We start from the raw sequence: 20,003 nt of genomic DNA on the forward strand, positions 1-20,003 counted from the left end.
TTAGGGTTATATAAATAATATATAAATACCTGGTTAAATAAAGGGTTATATATAATATATAAATACCTGGTAAAATAAAAGGTTATATATATAATATATAAATACCTGGTTAAATAAAGGGTTAGGGTTATATATATAATATATAAATACCTGGTTAAATAAAGGGTTATATATATAATATATAAACACCTGGTAAAATAAAAGGTTATATATATAATATATAAATACCTGGTTAAATAAAAGGTTATAAATATAATATATAAATACCTGGTTAAATAAAGGGTTATATATATAATATATAAATACCTGGATAAATAAAGGGTTATATATATATAATATATAAATACCTGGTTAAATAAAGGGTTTGGGTTATATATATATTATATAAATACCTGGTTAAATAAAAGGTTATAAATATAATATATAAATACCTGGTTAAATAAAAGGTTATAAATATAATATATAAATACCTGGTTAAATAAAAGGTTATAAATATAATATACAAATACCTGATTAAATAAAGGGTTATATATAATATATAAATACCTGGTTAAATAAAAGGTTATATATAATATATAAATACCTGGTTAATTAAAGGGTTATATATATAATATATAAATACCTGATTAAATAAAGGTTATATATAATATATAAATACCTGGTTAAATAAAGCGTTATATATATAATATATAAATACCTGGTAAAATAAAAGGTTATATATATAATATATAAATACCTGGTTAAATAAAGGGTAATATATATCATATATAAATACCTGGTAAAATAAAAGGTTATATATAATATATAAATACCTGGTTAAATAAAAGGTTATATATATAATATATAAATACCTGGTAAAATAAAGGGTTATATATATAATATATAAATACCTGGTTAAATAAAGGGTTAGGGTTATATATATAATATATAAATACCTGGTTAAATAAAGGGTTATATATATAATATATAAACACCTGGTAAAATAAAAGGTTATATATATAATATATAAATACCTGGTTAAATAAAAGGTTATAAATATAATATATAAATACCTGGTTAAATAAAGGGTTATATATATAATATATAAATACCTGGATAAATAAAGGGTTATATATATAATATATAAATACCTGATTAAATAAAGGGTTAGGGTTATATATATAATATATAAATACCTGGTTAAATAAAGGGTTAGGGTTATATATATATTATATAAATACCTGGTTAAATAAAGGGTTATATATATAATATATAAATACCTGATTAAATAAAGGGTTATATATATAATATATAAATACCTGGTTAAATAAAGGGTTATATATATAATATATAAATACCTGGATAAATCAAGGGTTATATATATAATATATAAATACCTGGTTAAATAAAGGGTTATATATATAATATATAAATACCTGATTAAATAAAGGGTTATATATATAATATATAAATACCTGATTAAATAAAGGGTTATATATAATATATAAATACCTGGTTAAATAAAGGGTTATAAATATAATATATAAATACCTGATTAAATAAAGGGTTATATATATAATATATAAATACCTGATTAAATAAAGGGTTATATATATAATATATAAATACATGGTTAAATAAAGGGTTATATATATAATATATAAATACCTGGTAAAATAAAGGGTTATATATATAATATATAAATACCTGGTTAAATAAAGGGTTATATATATAATATATAAATACCTGATTAAATAAAGGGTTATATATATAATATATAAATACCTGATTAAATAAAGGGTTATATATAATATATAAATACCTGGTTAAATAAAAGGTTATAAATATAATATATAAATACCTGGTTAAATAAAGGGTTATATATATAATATATAAATACCTGGATAAATAAAGGGTTATATATATATATAATATATAAATACCTGGTTAAATAAAGGGTTTGGGTTATATATATATTATATAAATACCTGGTTAAATAAAAGGTTATAAATATAATATATAAATACCTGGTTAAATAAAGGGTTAAATATATAATATACAAATACCTGATTAAATAAAGGGTTATATATATAATATATAAATACCTGGTTAAATAAAAGGTTATATATATAATATATAAATACCTGGTTAAATAAAGGGTTATATATATAATATATAAATACCTGATTAAATAAAGGTTATATATAATATATAAATACCTGGTTAAATAAAGGGTTATATATATAATATATAAATACCTGGTTAAATAAAGGGTTATATATATAATATATAAATACCTGATTAAATAAAGGTTATATATAATATATAAATACCTGGTTAAATAAAGGGTTATATATATAATATATAAATACCTGGTTAAATAAAGGGTTATATATATATATATAAATAGCTGGTTAAATAAAGGGTTATATATATATAATATATAAATACCTGATTAAATAAAGGTTATATATAATATATAAATACCTGGTTAAATAAAGGGTTATATATATAATATATAAACACCTGGTAAAATAAAAGGTTATATATATAATATATAAATACCTGGTTAAATAAAAGGTTATAAATATAATATATAAATACCTGGTTAAATAAAGGGTTATATATATAATATATAAATACCTGGTTAAATAAAGGGTTAGGGTTATATATATATTATATAAATACCTGGTTAAATAAAGGGTTATATATATAATATATAAATACCTGATTAAATAAAGGGTTATATATATAATATATAAATACCTGGTTAAATAAAGGGTTATATATAATATATAAATACCTGGATAAATAAAGGTGAAATAAAGACTGACTGAATAAAATGGACTGAATAAGGATGAATAGAATATGTATGCAAATGTAATAGAAGCTGAATGGAAACTGAATGGAAGCACAGTAGTCTGGAGTCAGAATAGAGTTTTCATGATGCTGAGCACTGTGTGTGTGTGACATCTGACCTCTTGCCGGGCGGTAGGGCATCAGTCACGGGCGGAGGAGAGTCGTACTGTCTGATGATATCCTTGATGTTACTGCTGGGTACGATGTCGACCTGAGGCAACACTGATGACTTCACCACCTCAGCAGCAGGGGGAGCAGGACTGGTCACCACCGGGGCTACACATCACATAGGGAGAGAGAGGACTGGTCACCACTAGGGAGAGCAGGACTGGTCACCACTAGGGAGAGAGGACTGGTCACCACTAGGGAGAGAGGACTGGTCACCACTAGGGAGAGAGGACTGGTCACCACTAGGGAGAGAGGACTGGTCACCACTGGGGCTACACATCACATAGGGAGTGAGAGGACTGGTCACCACTAGGGAGAGAGAGGACTGGTCACCACCGGGGCTACTCATCACATAGGGAGAGAGAGGACTGGTCACCACTAGGGAGAGAGCACTGGTCACCAGCGGGGCTACACATCACATAGGGAGAGAGAGGACTGGTCACCACTAGGGAGAGAGGACTGGTCACCACTGGGGAGAGAGGACTGGTCACCACTGGGGAGAGAGGACTGGTAACCACCGGGGCTACACATCACATAGGGAGAGAGAGGACTGGTCACCACCGGGGCTACACATCACATAGGGAGAGAGAGGACTGGTCACCACTAGGGAGAGAGGACTGGTCACCACCGGGGCTACACATCACATAGGGAGAGAGAGGACTGGTCACCACTAGGGAGAGAGGACTGGTCACCACCGGGGCTACACATCACATAGGGAGAGCGAGGACTGGTCACCACTAGGGAGAGAGGTCTGGTCACCACCGGGGCTACACATCACATAGGGAGAGAGAGGACTGGTCACCACTAGGGAGAGAGGACTGGTCACCACTGGGGCTACACATCACATAGGGAGAGAGAGGACTGGTTACCACTGGGGAGAGAGGACTGGTCACCACAGGGGCTACACATCACATAGGGAGAGAGAGGACTGGTCACCACTAGGGAGAGAGGACTGGTCACCACTAGGGAGAGAGAGGACTGGTCACCACCGGGGCTACACATCACATAGGGAGAGAGAGGACTGGTCACCACTAGGGAGAGAGGACTGGTCACCACTAGGGAGAGAGGACTGGTCACCACTAGGGAGAGAGGACTGGTCACCACCGGGGCCACACATCACATAGGGAGAGAGAGGACTGGTCACCACTAGGGAGAGAGGACTGGTCACAACCGGGGCTACACATCACATAGGGAGAGAGAGGACTGGTCACCACTGGGGCTACACATCACATAGGGAGAGAGAGGACTGGTCACCACTAGGGAGAGAGGACTGGTCAACACTAGGGAGAGAGGACTGGTCACCACCGGGGCTACACATCACATAGGGAGAGAGAGGACTGGTCACCACTAGGGAGAAAGGCCTGGTCACCACTAGGGAGAGAGGACTGGTCACCACTGGGGAGAGAGGACTGGTCAACACTAGAGAGAGAGGACTGGTCACCACTAGGGAGAGAGGACTGGTCACCACTAGGGAGAGAGGACTGGTCACCACTAGGGAGAGAGGACTGGTCACCACTAGGGAGAGAGCACTGGTCACCACCGGGGCTACACATCACATAGGGAGAGAGAGGACTGGTCACCACTAGGGAGAGAGGACTGGTCACCAACGGGGCTACACATCACATAGGTTAGAGAGAGGACTGGTCACCACTGGGGCTACACATCACATAGGGAGAGAGAGGACTGGTCACCACCGGGGCTACACATCACATAGGGAGAGAGGACTGGTCACCACTAAGGGGAGAGGACTGGTCACCACTAGGGAGAGAGGACTGGTCACCACCGGGGCTACACATCACATAGGGAGAGAGAGGACTGGTCACCACTAGGGAGAGAGGCCTGGTCACCACTAGGGAGAGAGGACTGGTCACCACTGGGGAGAGAGGACTGGTCACCACTAGGGAGAGAGAACTGGTCACCACTAGGGAGAGAGGACTGGTCACCACTAGGGAGAGAGGACTGGTCACCACTAGGGAGAGAGGACTGGTCACCACCGGGGCTACACATCACATAGGGAGAGAGAGGACTGGTCACCACTAGGGAGAGAGGACTGGTCACCACTAGGGAGAGAGGACTGGTCACCACTAGGGAGAGAGGACTGGTCACCACCGGGGCTACACATCACATAGGGAGAGAGAGGACTGGTCACCACTAGGGAGAGAGGACTGGTCACCACTGGGGAGAGAGGACTGGTCACCACTGGGAGAGAGGACTGGTCACCACTAAGGAGAGAGGACTGGTCACCACAGGGGAGAGAGGACAGGTCACCACCGGGGCTACACATCACATAGGGAGAGAGAGGACTGGTCACCACTAGGGAGAGAGGACTGGTCACCACTAGGGAGAGAGGACTGGTCACCACTAGGGAGAGAGGACTGGTCACCACCGGGGCTACACATCACATAGGGAGAGAGAGGACTGGTCACCACTGGGAGAGAGGACTGGTCACCACTAGGGAGAGAGGACTGGTCACCACTAGGGAGAGAGGACTGGTCACCACCGGGGCTACACATCACATAGGGAGAGAGAGGACTGGTCACCACTAGGGAGAGAGGACTGGTCACCACTAGGGAGAGAGGATTGGTCACCACAGTGGAGAGAGGACTGGTCACCACTAGGGAGAGAGGACTGGTCACCACTAGGGAGAGAGGACTGGTCACCACAGGGGAGAGAGAACTGGTCACCACTAGGGAGAGAGGACTGGTCACCACTAGGGAGAGAGGACTGGTCACCACTAGGGAGAGAGGACTGGTCACCATTGGGGAGAGAGGACTGGTCACCACTGGGGAGAGAGGACTGGTCACCACTGGGGAGAGAGGACTGGTCACCACTAGGGAGAGAGGACTTGTCACCACAGGGGAGAGAGGACTGGTCACCAAAGGGGAGAGTGGACTGATCACCACTAGGGAGAGAGGACTGGTCACCACTAGGGAGAGAGGACTGGTCACCACTAGGGAGAGAGGACTGGTCACCATTGGGGAGAGAGGACTGGTCACCACTGGGGAGAGAGGACTGGTCACCACTGGGGAGAGAGGACTGGTCACCACTGGGGAGAGAGGACTGGTCACCACAGGGTAGAGAAGACTGGTCACCACAGGGTAGAGAAGACTGGTCACCACTAGGGAGAGAGTTCTGGTCACCACTGGGGAGAGAGGACTGGTCACCACTAAGGAGAGAGGACTGGTCACCACTAGGGAGAGAGGACTGGTCACCACAGGGGAGAGAGGACTGGTCACCACTAGGGAGAGAGGACTGATTACCACTAGGGAGAGAGGACTGGTCACCACAGGGTAGAGAAGACTGGTCACCACAGGGTAGAGAGGACTGGTCACCACTAGGGAGAGAGGACTGGTCACCACTGGGGAGAGAGGACTGGTCACCACAGGGTAGAGAAGACTGGTCACCACAGGGGAGAGAAGACTGGTCACCACAGGGGAGAGAGGACTGGTCATCACAGGGTAGAGAAGACTGGTCACCACTAGGGAGAGAGGACTGGTCATCACAGGGGAGAGAGGACTGGTCATCACAGGGGAGAGAGGACTGGTCACCACAGGGGAGAGAGGACTGGTCACCATTGGGGAGAGAGGACTGGTCACCACTAGGGAGAGAGGACTGGTCACCACAGGGGAGAGAGGACTGGTCACCACAGGTTAGAGAGGACTGGTCACCACAGGGTAGAGAAGACTGGTCACCACCAGGGCTACACATCACAGAGGGAGATACTCTAACAAATCATACAATGTCTGATTGTTATATATCATATAATGTCTGATTGTTATAAATCATGTGATGTCTGATTGTGGTATATATCATGTGATGTCTGATTGTTATAAATCAAGTGATGTCTGATTGTGGTATATATCATGTGATGTCTGATTGTTATAAATCATGTGATGTCTGATTGTGGTATATATCATGTGATGTCTGATTGTTATAAATCATGTGATGCCTGATTGTTATAAATCATGTGATGTCTGATTGTGGTATATATCATGTGATGTCTGATTGTTATACATCATATGATGTCTGATTGTGGTATATATCATGTGATGTCTGATTGTTATAAATCATGTGATGCCTGATTGTTATAAATCATGCAATGTCTGATTGTTATAAATCATGTGATGCCTGATTGTTATAAATCATGTGATGTCTGATTGTGGTATATATCATGTGATGTCTGATTGTCATAAATCATGTGATGTTTGATTGTGGTATATATCATGTGATGTCTGATTGTTATAAATCATGTGATGTCTGATTGTGGTATATATCATGTGATGTCTGATTGTTATAAATCATACGATGTCTGATTGTGGTATATATCATGTGATGTCTGATTGTTATAAATCATGTGATGTCTGATTGTTATAAATCATGTGATGTCTGATTGTTATAAATCATGTGATGTCTGATTGTTATAAATCATGTGATGTCTGATTGTTATAAATCATGTGATGCCTGATTGTTATAAATCATGCAATGTCTGATTGTTATAAATCATGTGATGCCTGATTGTTATAAATCATGTGATGTCTGATTGTGGTATATATCATGTGATGCCTGATTGTTATAAATCATGTGATGTCTGATTGTGGTATATATCATGTGATGTCTGATTGTTATACATCATATGATGTCTGATTGTGGTATATGTCATGTGATGTCTGATTGTTATAAATCATGTGATGTCTGATTGTGGTATATATCATGTGATGGCTGATTGTTATAAATCATGTGATGCCTGATTGTTATAAATCATGTGATGTCTGATTGTTATAAATCATGTGATGCCTGATTGTTATAAATCATGTGATGTCTGATTGTTATAAATCATGTGATGCCTGATTGTTATAAATCATGTGATGTCTGATTGTTATAAATCATGTGATGCCTGATTGTTATAAATCATGTGATGTCTGATTGTTATAAATCATGTGATGTCTGATTGTGGTATATATCATGTGATGTCTGATTGTTATAAATCATGTGATGTCTGATTGTTATAAATCATGTGATGTCTGATTGTTATAAATCATGTGATGTCTGATTGTGGTATATATCATGTGATGTCTGATTGTTATAAATCATGTGATGTCTGATTGTTATAAATCATGTGATGTCTGATTGTTATAAATCATGTGATGTAAGATTGTTGTAAATCATATAATGTCTGATTGTGGTATATATCATGTGATGTAAGATTGTTGTAAATCATATGATGTCTGATTGTTATAAGTCATGTGATGCCTGATTGTTATAAATCATGTGATGTCTGATTGTTATAAATCATGTGATGTCTGATTGTGGTATATATCATGTGATGTCTGATTGTGGTATATATCATGTGATGTCTGATTGTTATAAATCATGTGATGTCTGATTGTTATAAATCATGTGATGTCTGATTGTGGTATATATCATGTGATGTAAGATTGTTGTAAATCATATAATGTCTGATTGTGGTATATATCATGTGATGTCTGATTGTGGTATATATCATGTGATGTCTGATTGTGGTATATATCATGTGATGTCTGATTGTGGTATATATCATGTGATGTCTGATTGTTATAAATCATGTGATGTCTGATTGTGGTATATATCATGTGATGTAAGATTGTTGTAAATCATATAATGTCTGATTGTGGTATATATCATGTGATGTCTGATTGTGGTATATATCATGTGATGTCTGATTGTGGTATATACATCTGATGTCTGATGGTTATAAATCATATAATGTCTGATTGTGGTATATATCATGTGATGTATGATTGTTATACATCATATAATGTCTGATTGTGGTATATATCATATAATGTCTGATTTTTATAAGTCATGTGATGTCTGATTGTGGTATATATCATGTGATGTCTGATTGTGGTATATATCATTTGATGTCTGATTGTGGTATATGTCATGTGATGTATGATTGTTATACATCATATAATGTCTGATTGTGGTATATATCATATAATGTCTGATTGTTATAAGTCATGTGATGTCTGATTGTGGTATATATCATGTGATGTCTGATTGTGGTATATATCATGTGATGTCTGATTGTGGTATATATCATGTGATGTCTGATTGTGGTATATATCATGTGATGTCTGATTGGTATAAATCATGTGATGCCTGATTGTTATAAATCATGTGATGTCTGATTGTGGTATATATCATGTGATGTCTGATTGTTATAAATCATGTGATGTCTGATTGTTATAAATCATGTGATGCCTGATTGTGGTATATATCATGTGATGTCTGATTTTTATAAGTCATGTGATGTCTGATTGTGTTATATATCATATAATGTCTGATTGTGGTATATATCATATGATGTCTGATTTTTATAAATCATGTGATGTCTGATTGTGGTATATATCATGTGATGTCTGATTGTGGTATATATCATGTGATGTCTGATTGTGGTATATATCATGTGATGTCTGATTGTGGTATATATCATGTGATGTCTGATTGTGGTATATATCATGTGATGTCTGATTGGTATAAATCATGTGATGCCTGATTGTTATAAATCATGTGATGTCTGATTGTGGTATATATCATGTGATGTCTGATTGTTATAAATCATGTGATGTCTGATTGTTATAAATCATGTGATGCCTGATTGTGGTATATATCATGTGATGTCTGATTGTTATAAATCATGTGATGCCTGATTGTTATAAATCATGTGATGTCTGATTGTTATAAATCATGTGATGCCTGATTGTTATAAATCATGTGATGTCTGATTGTTATAAATCATGTGATGTCTGATTGTGGTATATATCATGTGATGTCTGATTGTTATAAATCATGTGATGTCTGATTGTTATAAATCATGTGATGTCTGATTGTTATAAATCATGTGATGTCTGATTGTGGTATATATCATGTGATGTCTGATTGTTATAAATCATGTGATGTCTGATTGTTATAAATCATGTGATGTCTGATTGGTATAAATCATGTGATGTCTGATTGTGGTATATATCATGTGATGTCTGATTGTTATAAATCATGTGATGTCTGATTGTGGTATATATCATGTGATGTCTGATTGGTATAAATCATGTGATGTCTGATTGTGGTATATATCATGTGATGTCTGATTGTTATAAATCATGTGATGTCTGATTGTGGTATATATCATGTGATGTAAGATTGTTGTAAATCATATAATGTCTGATTGTGGTATATATCATGTGATGTCTGATTGTGGTATATATCATGTGATGTCTGATTGTGGTATATACATCTGATGTCTGATGGTTATAAATCATATAATGTCTGATTGTGGTATATATCATGTGATGTATGATTGTTATACATCATATAATGTCTGATTGTGGTATATATCATGTGATGTATGATTGTTATATATCATATAATGTCTGATTTTTATAAGTCATGTGATGTCTGGTTGTGGTATATATCATGTGATGTCTGATTGTGGTATATATCATGTGATGTCTGATTGTGGTATATATCATGTGATGTCTGATTGTGGTATATATCATGTGATGTCTGATTGTGGTATATATCATGTGATGTATGATTGTTATACATCATATAATGTCTGATTGTGGTATATATCATATAATGTCTGATTGTTATAAGTCATGTGATGTCTGATTGTGGTATATATCATGTGATGTCTGATTGTGGTATATATCATGTGATGTCTGATTGTGGTATATATCATATGATGCCTGATTGTTATATATCATGTGATGTCTGATTGTTATAAATCAAGTGATGTCTGATTGTTATAAATCAAGTGACGTTATTAATTAATGAATTACCAAACTTCCTGGCAGGTTCCTTGTTGATGGGGATGGCTGGAGACTTCTGGTGAGGAACCCCGTCTTTACCTGCGGTCTTGGCCTGAGAAGGAGTGAGCCACACAACACACACCTGAAGTCCTAACGTCCTGCAGATACACCACAGTCAACCTGAAGTCCTAACATCCTGCAGATACACCACAGTCAACCTGAAGTCCTAACATCCTGTAGATACACCACAGTCAACCTGAAGTCCTAACATCCTGCAGATACACCACAGCCAACCTGAAGTCCTAACATCCTGCAGATACACCACAGTCAACCTGAAGTCCTAACATCCTGCAGATACACCACAGTCAACCTGAAGTCCTAACATCCTGCAGATACACCACAGTCAACCTGAAGTCCTAACATCCTGCAGATACACCACATTCAACCTGAAGTCCTAACATCCTGACCTGCAGATACACCACAGTCAACCTGAAGTCCTAACATCCTGCAGATACACCACAGTCAACCTGAAGTCCTAACATCCTGCAGATACACCACAGTCAACCTGAAGTCCTAACATCCTGCATATACACCACAGTCAACCTGAAGTCCTAACATCCTGCAGATACACCACAGTCAACCTGAAGTCCTAACATCCTGCAGATACATCACAGTCAACCTGAAGTCCTAACATCCTGCAGATACACCACAGTCAACCTGAAGTCCTAACATCCTGCAGATACACCACATTCAACCTGAAGTCCTAACATCCTGCAGATACACCACAGTCAACCTGAAGTCCTAACATCCTGACCTGCAGTTACACCACAGTCAACCTGAAGTCCTAACATCCTGCAGATACATCACAGTCAACCTGAAGTCCTAACATCCTGCAGATACACCACAGTCAACCTGAAGTCCTAACATCCTGCAGATACACCACAGTCAACCTGAAGTCCTAACATCCTGCAGATACACCACAGTCAACCTGAAGTCCTAACATCCTGCAGATACACCACATTCAACCTGAAGTCCTAACATCCTGACCTGCAGATACACCACAGTCAACCTGAAGTCCTAACATCCTGCAGATACATCACAGTCAACCTGAAGTCCTAACATCCTGCAGATACACCACAGTCAACCTGAAGTCCTAACATCCTGCAGATACACCACAGTCAACCTGAAGTCCTAACATCCTGCAGATACACCACAGTCAACCTGAAGTCCTAACATCCTGACCTGCAGATACACCACAGTCAACCTGAAGTCCTATCGTCCTGACCTGCAGATACACCACAGCCAACCTGAAGTCCTAACGTCCTGTAGATACACCACAGTCAACCTGAAGTCCTAACGTCCTGCAAATACACCACAGTCAACCTGAAGTCCTAACATCCTGCAGATACACCACAGTCAACCTGAAGTCCTAACGTCCTGCAGATACACCACAGTCAACCTGAAGTGTTACTTGGGCAGGTATAGGTACTATACTCTTAGGAAAAAGGCTTCCTAAAAGGGTTCTTTGGCCGTCCCTATGGGAGAACCCGTTTGGGTTCCTTGTAGAACCCTCTGTGGAAAGGACTATACCTGGAACCCAGAAGGGTTCTTCAATGGGTTCTCCCACGGGGACAGGTTCTACACTCGTATCAACTCACCTGGGTGGAAGGATAGGGGTCTGGGAGGCTGGCTGAATATGGCTGTTCCTCAGGACTGGTGGGCTGGCTAGCCCCAGGGTAGACAGGGGCAGGCTGGGTAGTGGAGTTGGGTCTCAGGTTCTGGCTCTGGGCAGGATAGGGGTCAGGGAGGCTGGTTGGACTGGAGGTGGCAGGGGAAGCAGCATAGGTGCTGGGAGGCATGACAGCATACGGACTCACTGGACTGGAGGTGGCAGGGGAAGCAGCATAGGTGCTGGGAGGCATGACAGCATACGGGCTCGCTGGACTGGAAGTGGCATAAGGGCTAGGAGTGATGCTAGCATATGGGCTCGGGGGGAAATGTGTGTAGGGGCTAGGAGGGAGGGAGTGGGGGAGGAGGGGGCTCATGGGGGGTGAGGTGAGGGGGGAAGAAGGGGGCGAGGTCATGGGGGAAGTTACTAAAGCCATGGCCTGCATTGTCATCTGCTGGGCCTGGGGAGGAGGGAAGAGGGGCAGGTGGAGAAGGGGGAGAGGAAGGGGAGGGAGAGGAGAGGGGAGGAGGTAAATATGTTAGACGTAACCTACAGCACCATAATGATGGTTAATAAGTTAGACGTAACCTACAGCACCATAATGATGGTTAATAAGTTAGACGTAACCTACAGCACCACAATGATGGTTAATAAGTTAGCCGTAACCTACAGCACCATAATGATGGTTAATAAGTTAGACGTAACCTACCATAATGATGGTTAATAAGTTAGACGTAACCTACAGTACCATAATGATGGTTAATAAGTTAGACGTAACCTACAGTACCATAATGATGGTCAATAAGTTAGACGTAACCTACAGTACCATAATGATGGTTAATAAGTTAGACGTAACCTACAGTACCATAATGATGGTTAATAAGTTAGACGTAACCTACAGTACCATAATGATGGTTAATAAGTTAGACGTAACCTACCATAATAATGGTTAATAAGTTAGACGTAACCTACAGTACCATAATGATGGTTAATAAGTTAGACGTAACCTACAGCACCATAATGATGGTTAATAAGTTAGACGTAACCTACAGTAACATAATGATGGTTAATAAGTTAGACGTAACCTACAGTACCATAATGATGGTTAATAAGTTAGACGTAACCTACAGTACCATAATGATGGTTAATAAGTTAGACGTAACCTACAGCACCATAATGATGGTCAATAAGTTAGACGTAACCTACCATAATGATGGTTAATAAGTTAGACGTAACCTACAGTACCATGATGATGGTCAATAAGTTAGACGTAACCTACAGTACCATAATGATGGTTAATAAGTTAGACGTAACCTACAGTACCATAATGATGGTTAATAAGTTAGACGTAACCTACCATAATGATGGTTAATAAGTTAGACGTAACCTACCATAATGATGGTTAATAAGTTAGACGTAACCTACCATAATGATGGTTAATAAGTTAGACGTAACCTACTGTACCATAATGATGGTTAATAAGTTAGACGTAACCTACAGTACCATAATGATGGTTAATAAGTTAGACGTAACCTACCATAATGATGGTTAATAAGTTAGACGTAACCTACAGTACCATAATGAAGGTTAATAAGTTAGACGTAACCTACAGTACCATAATGATGGTTAATAAGTTAGACGTCACCTACAGTACCATAATGATGGTTAATAAGTTAGACGTAACCTACAGTACCATAATGATGGTCAATAAGTTAGACATAACCTACAGTACCATAATGATGGTTAATAAGTTAGACGTAACCTACAGTACCATAATGATGGTTAATAAGTTAGACGTAACCTACAGTACCATAATGATGGTTAATAAGTTAGACGTCACCTACAGTACCATAATGATGGTTAATAAGTTAGACGTAACCTACAGTACCATAATGATGGTCAATAAGTTAGACGTAACCTACAGTACCATAATGATGGTTAATAAGTTAGACGTAACCTACCATAATGATGGTTAATAAGTTAGACGTAACCTACCATAATGATGGTTAATAAGTTAGATGTAACCTACAGTACCATAATGATGGTTAATAAGTTAGACGTAACCTACCATAATGATGGTTAATAAGTTAGACGTAACCTACAGTACCATAATGATGGTTAATAAGTTAGACGTAACCTACAGTACCATAATGATGGTTAATAAGTTAGACGTAACCTACAGTACCATAATGATGGTTAATAAGTTAGACGTAACCTACAGTACCATAATGATGGTTAATAAGTTAGACGTAACCTACCATAATGATGGTTAATAAGTTAGCCGTAACCTACCATAATGATGGTTAATAAGTTAGACGTAACCTACAGAACCATAATGATGGTTATTAAGTTAGACGTAACCTACAGTACCATAATGATGGTTATTAAGTTAGACGTAACCTACAGTACCATAATGATGGTTATTAAGTTAGACGTAACCTACAGTACCATAATGATGGTTAATAAGTTAGACGTAACCTACAGTACCATAATGATGGTTAATAAGTTAGACGTAACCTACCACAATGATGGTTAATAAGTTAGACGTAACCTACCATAATGATGGTTAATAAGTTAGACGTAACCTACCATAATGATGGTTAATAAGTTAGACGTAACCTACAGTACCATAATGATGGTTAATAAGTTAGACGTAACCTACCATAATGATGGTTAATAAGTTAGACGTAACCTACCATAATGATGGCTAATATGTTAGACGTAACCTACCATAATGATGGTTAATAAGTTAGGCGTAACCTACCATAATGATGGTTAATAAGTTAGACGTAACCTACCATAATGATGGTTAATAAGTTAGACGTAACCTACCATAATGATGGTCAATAAGTTAGACGTAACCTACCATAATGATGGTTAATAAGTTAGACGTAACCTACCATAATGATGGTTAATAAGTTAGACGTAACCTACCATAATGATGGTTAATAAGTTAGACGTAACCTACCACAATGATGGTTAATAAGTTAGACGTAACCTACAGCACCATAATGATGGTTAATAAGTTAGACGTAACCTACAGTACCATAATGATGGTTAATAAGTTAGACGTAACCTACAGCACCATAATGATGGTTAATAAGTTAGACGTAACCTACAGTACCATAATGATGGTTAATAAGTTAGACGTAACCTACAGTACCATAATGATGGTTAATAAGTTAGACGTAACCTACCACAATGATGGTTAATAAGTTAGACGTAACCTACCATAATGATGGTTAATAAGTTAGACGTAACCTACCATAATGATGGTTAATAAGTTAGACGTAACCTACAGTACCATAATGATGGTTAATAAGTTAGACGTAACCTACAGTACCATAATGATGGTTAATATGTTAGACGTAACCTACAGTACCATAATGATGGTTAATAAGTTAGACGTAACCTACCATAATGATGGTTAATAAGTTAGACGTAACCTACCATAATGATGGTTAATAAGTTAGACGTAACCTACTGTACCATAATGATGGTAATAAGTTAGACGTAACCTACAGTACCATAATGATGGTTAATAAGTTAGACGTAACCTACAGTACCATAATGATGGTTAATAAGTTAGACGTAACCTACCACAATGATGGTTAATAAGTTAGACGTAACCTACCATAATGATGGTTAATAAGTTAGACGTAACCTACCATAATGATGGTTAATAAGTTAGACGTAACCTACAGTACCATAATGATGGTTAATAAGTTAGACGTAACCTACAGTACCATAATGATGGTTAATATGTTAGACGTAACCTACAGTACCATAATGATGGTTAATAAGTTAGACGTAACCTACCATAATGATGGTTAATAAGTTAGACGTAACCTACCATAATGATGGTTAATAAGTTAGACGTAACCTACTGTACCATAATGATGGTAATAAGTTAGACGTAACCTACAGTACCATAATGATGGTTAATAAGTTAGACGTAACCTACAGTACCATAATGATGGTTAATAAGTTAGATGTAACCTACAGTACCATAATGATGGTTAATAAGTTAGACGTAACCTACCATAATGATGGTTAATAAGTTAGACGTAACCTACCATAATGATGGTTAATAAGTTAGACGTAACCTACTGTACCATAATGATGGTAATAAGTTAGACGTAACCTACAGCACCATAATGATGGTTAATAAGTTAGATGTAACCTACCATAATGATGGTTATTAAGTTAGACGTAACCTACAGTACCATAATGATGGTTAATAAGTTAGACGTAACCTACCATAATGATGGTTAATAAGTTAGACGTAACCTACCATAATGATGGTTAATAAGTTAGACGTAACCTACAGTACCATAATGATGGTTAATAAGTTAGACGTAACCTACAGTACCATAATGATGGTCAATAAGTTAGACGTAACCTACAGTACCATAATGATGGTTAATAAGTTAGACGTAACCTACCATAATGATGGTTAATAAGTTAGACGTAACCTACCATAATGATGGTTAATAAGTTAGATGTAACCTACAGTACCATAATGATGGTTAATAAGTTAGACGTAACCTACCATAATGATGGTTAATAAGTTAGACGTAACCTACAGTACCATAATGATGGTTAATAAGTTAGACGTAACCTACAGTACCATAATGATGGTTAATAAGTTAGACGTAACCTACAGTACCATAATGATGGTTAATAAGTTAGACGTAACCTACAGTACCATAATGATGGTTAATAAGTTAGACGTAACCTACCATAATGATGGTTAATAAGTTAGCCGTAACCTACCATAATTATGGTTAATAAGTTAGACGTAACCTACAGAACCATAATGATGGTTATTATGTTAGACGTAACCTACAGTACCATAATGATGGTTATTAAGTTAGACGTAACCTAAAGTACCATAATGATGGTTATTAAGTTAGACGTAACCTACAGTACCATAATGATGGTTAATAAGTTAGACGTAACCTACAGTACCATAATGATGGTTAATAAGTTAGACGTAACCTACCACAATGATGGTTAATAAGTTAGACGTAACCTACCATAATGATGGTTAATAAGTTAGGCGTAACCTACCATAATGATGGTTAATAAGTTAGACGTAACCTACAGTACCATAATGATGGTTAATAAGTTAGACGTAACCTACCATAATGATGGTTAATAAGTTAGACGTAACCTACCATAATGATGGCTAATATGTTAGACGTAACCTACCATAATGATGGTTAATAAGTTAGACGTAACCTACCATAATGATGGTTAATAAGTTAGACGTAACCTACCATAATGATGGTTAATAAGTTAGACGTAACCTACCATAATGATGGTCAATAAGTTAGACGTAACCTACCATAATGATGGTTAATAAGTTAGACGTAACCTACCATAATGATGGTTAATAAGTTAGACGTAACCTACCATAATGATGGTTAATAAGTTAGACGTAACCTACCACAATGATGGTTAATAAGTTAGACGTAACCTACAGCACCATAATGATGGTTAATAAGTTAGACGTAACCTACAGTACCATAATGATGGTTAATAAGTTAGACGTAACCTACAGCACCATAATGATGGTTAATAAGTTAGACGTAACCTACAGTACCATAATGATGGTTAATAAGTTAGACGTAACCTACAGTACCACAATGATGGTTAATAAGTTAGACGTAACCTACAGTACCATAATGATGGTTATTAAGTTAGACGTAACCTACAGTACCATAATGATGGTTAATAAGTTAGACGTAACCTACTGTACCATAATGATGGTAATAAGTTAGACGTAACCTACAGTACCATAATGATGGTTAATAAGTTAGACGTAACCTACAGTACCATAATGATGGTTAATAAGTTAGACGTAACCTACAGTACCATAATGATGGTTATTAAGTTAGACGTAACCTACTGTACCATAATGATGGTTAATAAGTTAGACGTAACCTACAGTACCATAATGATGGTTAATAAGTTAGACGTAACCTACAGTACCATAATGATGGTTAATAAGTTAGACGTAACCTACCACAATGATGGTTAATAAGTTAGACGTAACCTACCATAATGATGGTTAATAAGTTAGACGTAACCTACCATAATGATGGTTAATAAGTTAGACGTAACCTACAGTACCATAATGATGGTTAATAAGTTAGACGTAACCTACAGTACCATAATGATGGTTAATATGTTAGACGTAACCTACAGTACCATAATGATGGTTAATAAGTTAGACGTAACCTACCATAATGATGGTTAATAAGTTAGGCGTAACCTACCATAATGATGGTTAATAAGTTAGACGTAACCTACTGTACCATAATGATGGTAATAAGTTAGACGTAACCTACAGTACCATAATGATGGTTAATAAGTTAGACGTAACCTACAGTACCATAATGATGGTTAATAAGTTAGATGTAACCTACAGTACCATAATGATGGTTAATAAGTTAGACGTAACCTACCATAATGATGGTTAATAAGTTAGACGTAACCTACCATAATGATGGTTAATAAGTTAGACGTAACCTACTGTACCATAATGATGGTAATAAGTTAGACGTAACCTACAGCACCATAATGATGGTTAATAAGTTAGATGTAACCTACCATAATGATGGTTATTAAGTTAGACGTAACCTACAGTACCATAATGATGGTTAATAAGTTAGACGTAACCTACCATAATGATGGTTAATAAGTTAGACGTAACCTACCATAATGATGGTTAATAAGTTAGGCGTAACCTACAGTACCATAATGATGGTTAATAAGTTAGACGTAACCTACAGTACCATAATGATGGTCAATAAGTTAGACGTAACCTACAGTACCATAATGATGGTTAATAAGTTAGACGTAACCTACCATAATGATGGTTAATAAGTTAGACGTAACCTACCATAATGATGGTTAATAAGTTAGATGTAACCTACAGTACCATAATGATGGTTAATAAGTTAGACGTAACCTACCATAATGATGGTTAATAAGTTAGACGTAACCTACAGTACCATAATGATGGTTAATAAGTTAGACGTAACCTACAGTACCATAATGATGGTTAATAAGTTAGACGTAACCTACAGTACCATAATGATGGTTAATAAGTTAGACGTAACCTACAGTACCATAATGATGGTTAATAAGTTAGACGTAACCTACCATAATGATGGTTAATAAGTTAGCCGTAACCTACCATAATGATGGTTAATAAGTTAGACGTAACCTACAGAACCATAATGATGGTTATTAAGTTAGACGTAACCTACAGTACCATAATGATGGTTATTAAGTTAGACGTAACCTACAGTACCATAATGATGGTTATTAAGTTAGACGTAACCTACAGTACCATAATGATGGTTAATAAGTTAGACGTAACCTACAGTACCATAATGATGGTTAATAAGTTAGACGTAACCTACCACAATGATGGTTAATAAGTTAGACGTAACCTACCATAATGATGGTTAATAAGTTAGACGTAACCTACTGTACCATAATGATGGTTAATAAGTTAGACGTAA

The 20,003-nt window shown here is 37.2% G+C and overlaps 1 protein-coding gene across 1 annotated transcript in view; it reads right to left on the bottom strand.

Moving 5' to 3' along the window:
* The window catches only part of LOC135537289 (unconventional myosin-XV-like), a 151,510-nt gene that overhangs the window by 73,851 nt on the left and 57,656 nt on the right, over positions 1-20,003 (bottom strand). Inside the window, 3 exon segments of the mRNA XM_064963481.1 lie at positions 2,958-3,114; positions 10,827-10,895; positions 12,511-12,925. Coding sequence (XP_064819553.1) covers positions 2,958-3,114; positions 10,827-10,895; positions 12,511-12,925 — 641 coding nt within the window.

The sequence above is a fragment of the Oncorhynchus masou genome, unplaced genomic scaffold (genome assembly GCF_036934945.1).
Source record: "Oncorhynchus masou masou isolate Uvic2021 unplaced genomic scaffold, UVic_Omas_1.1 unplaced_scaffold_744, whole genome shotgun sequence".
Lineage (NCBI taxonomy): Eukaryota > Metazoa > Chordata > Actinopteri > Salmoniformes > Salmonidae > Oncorhynchus > Oncorhynchus masou.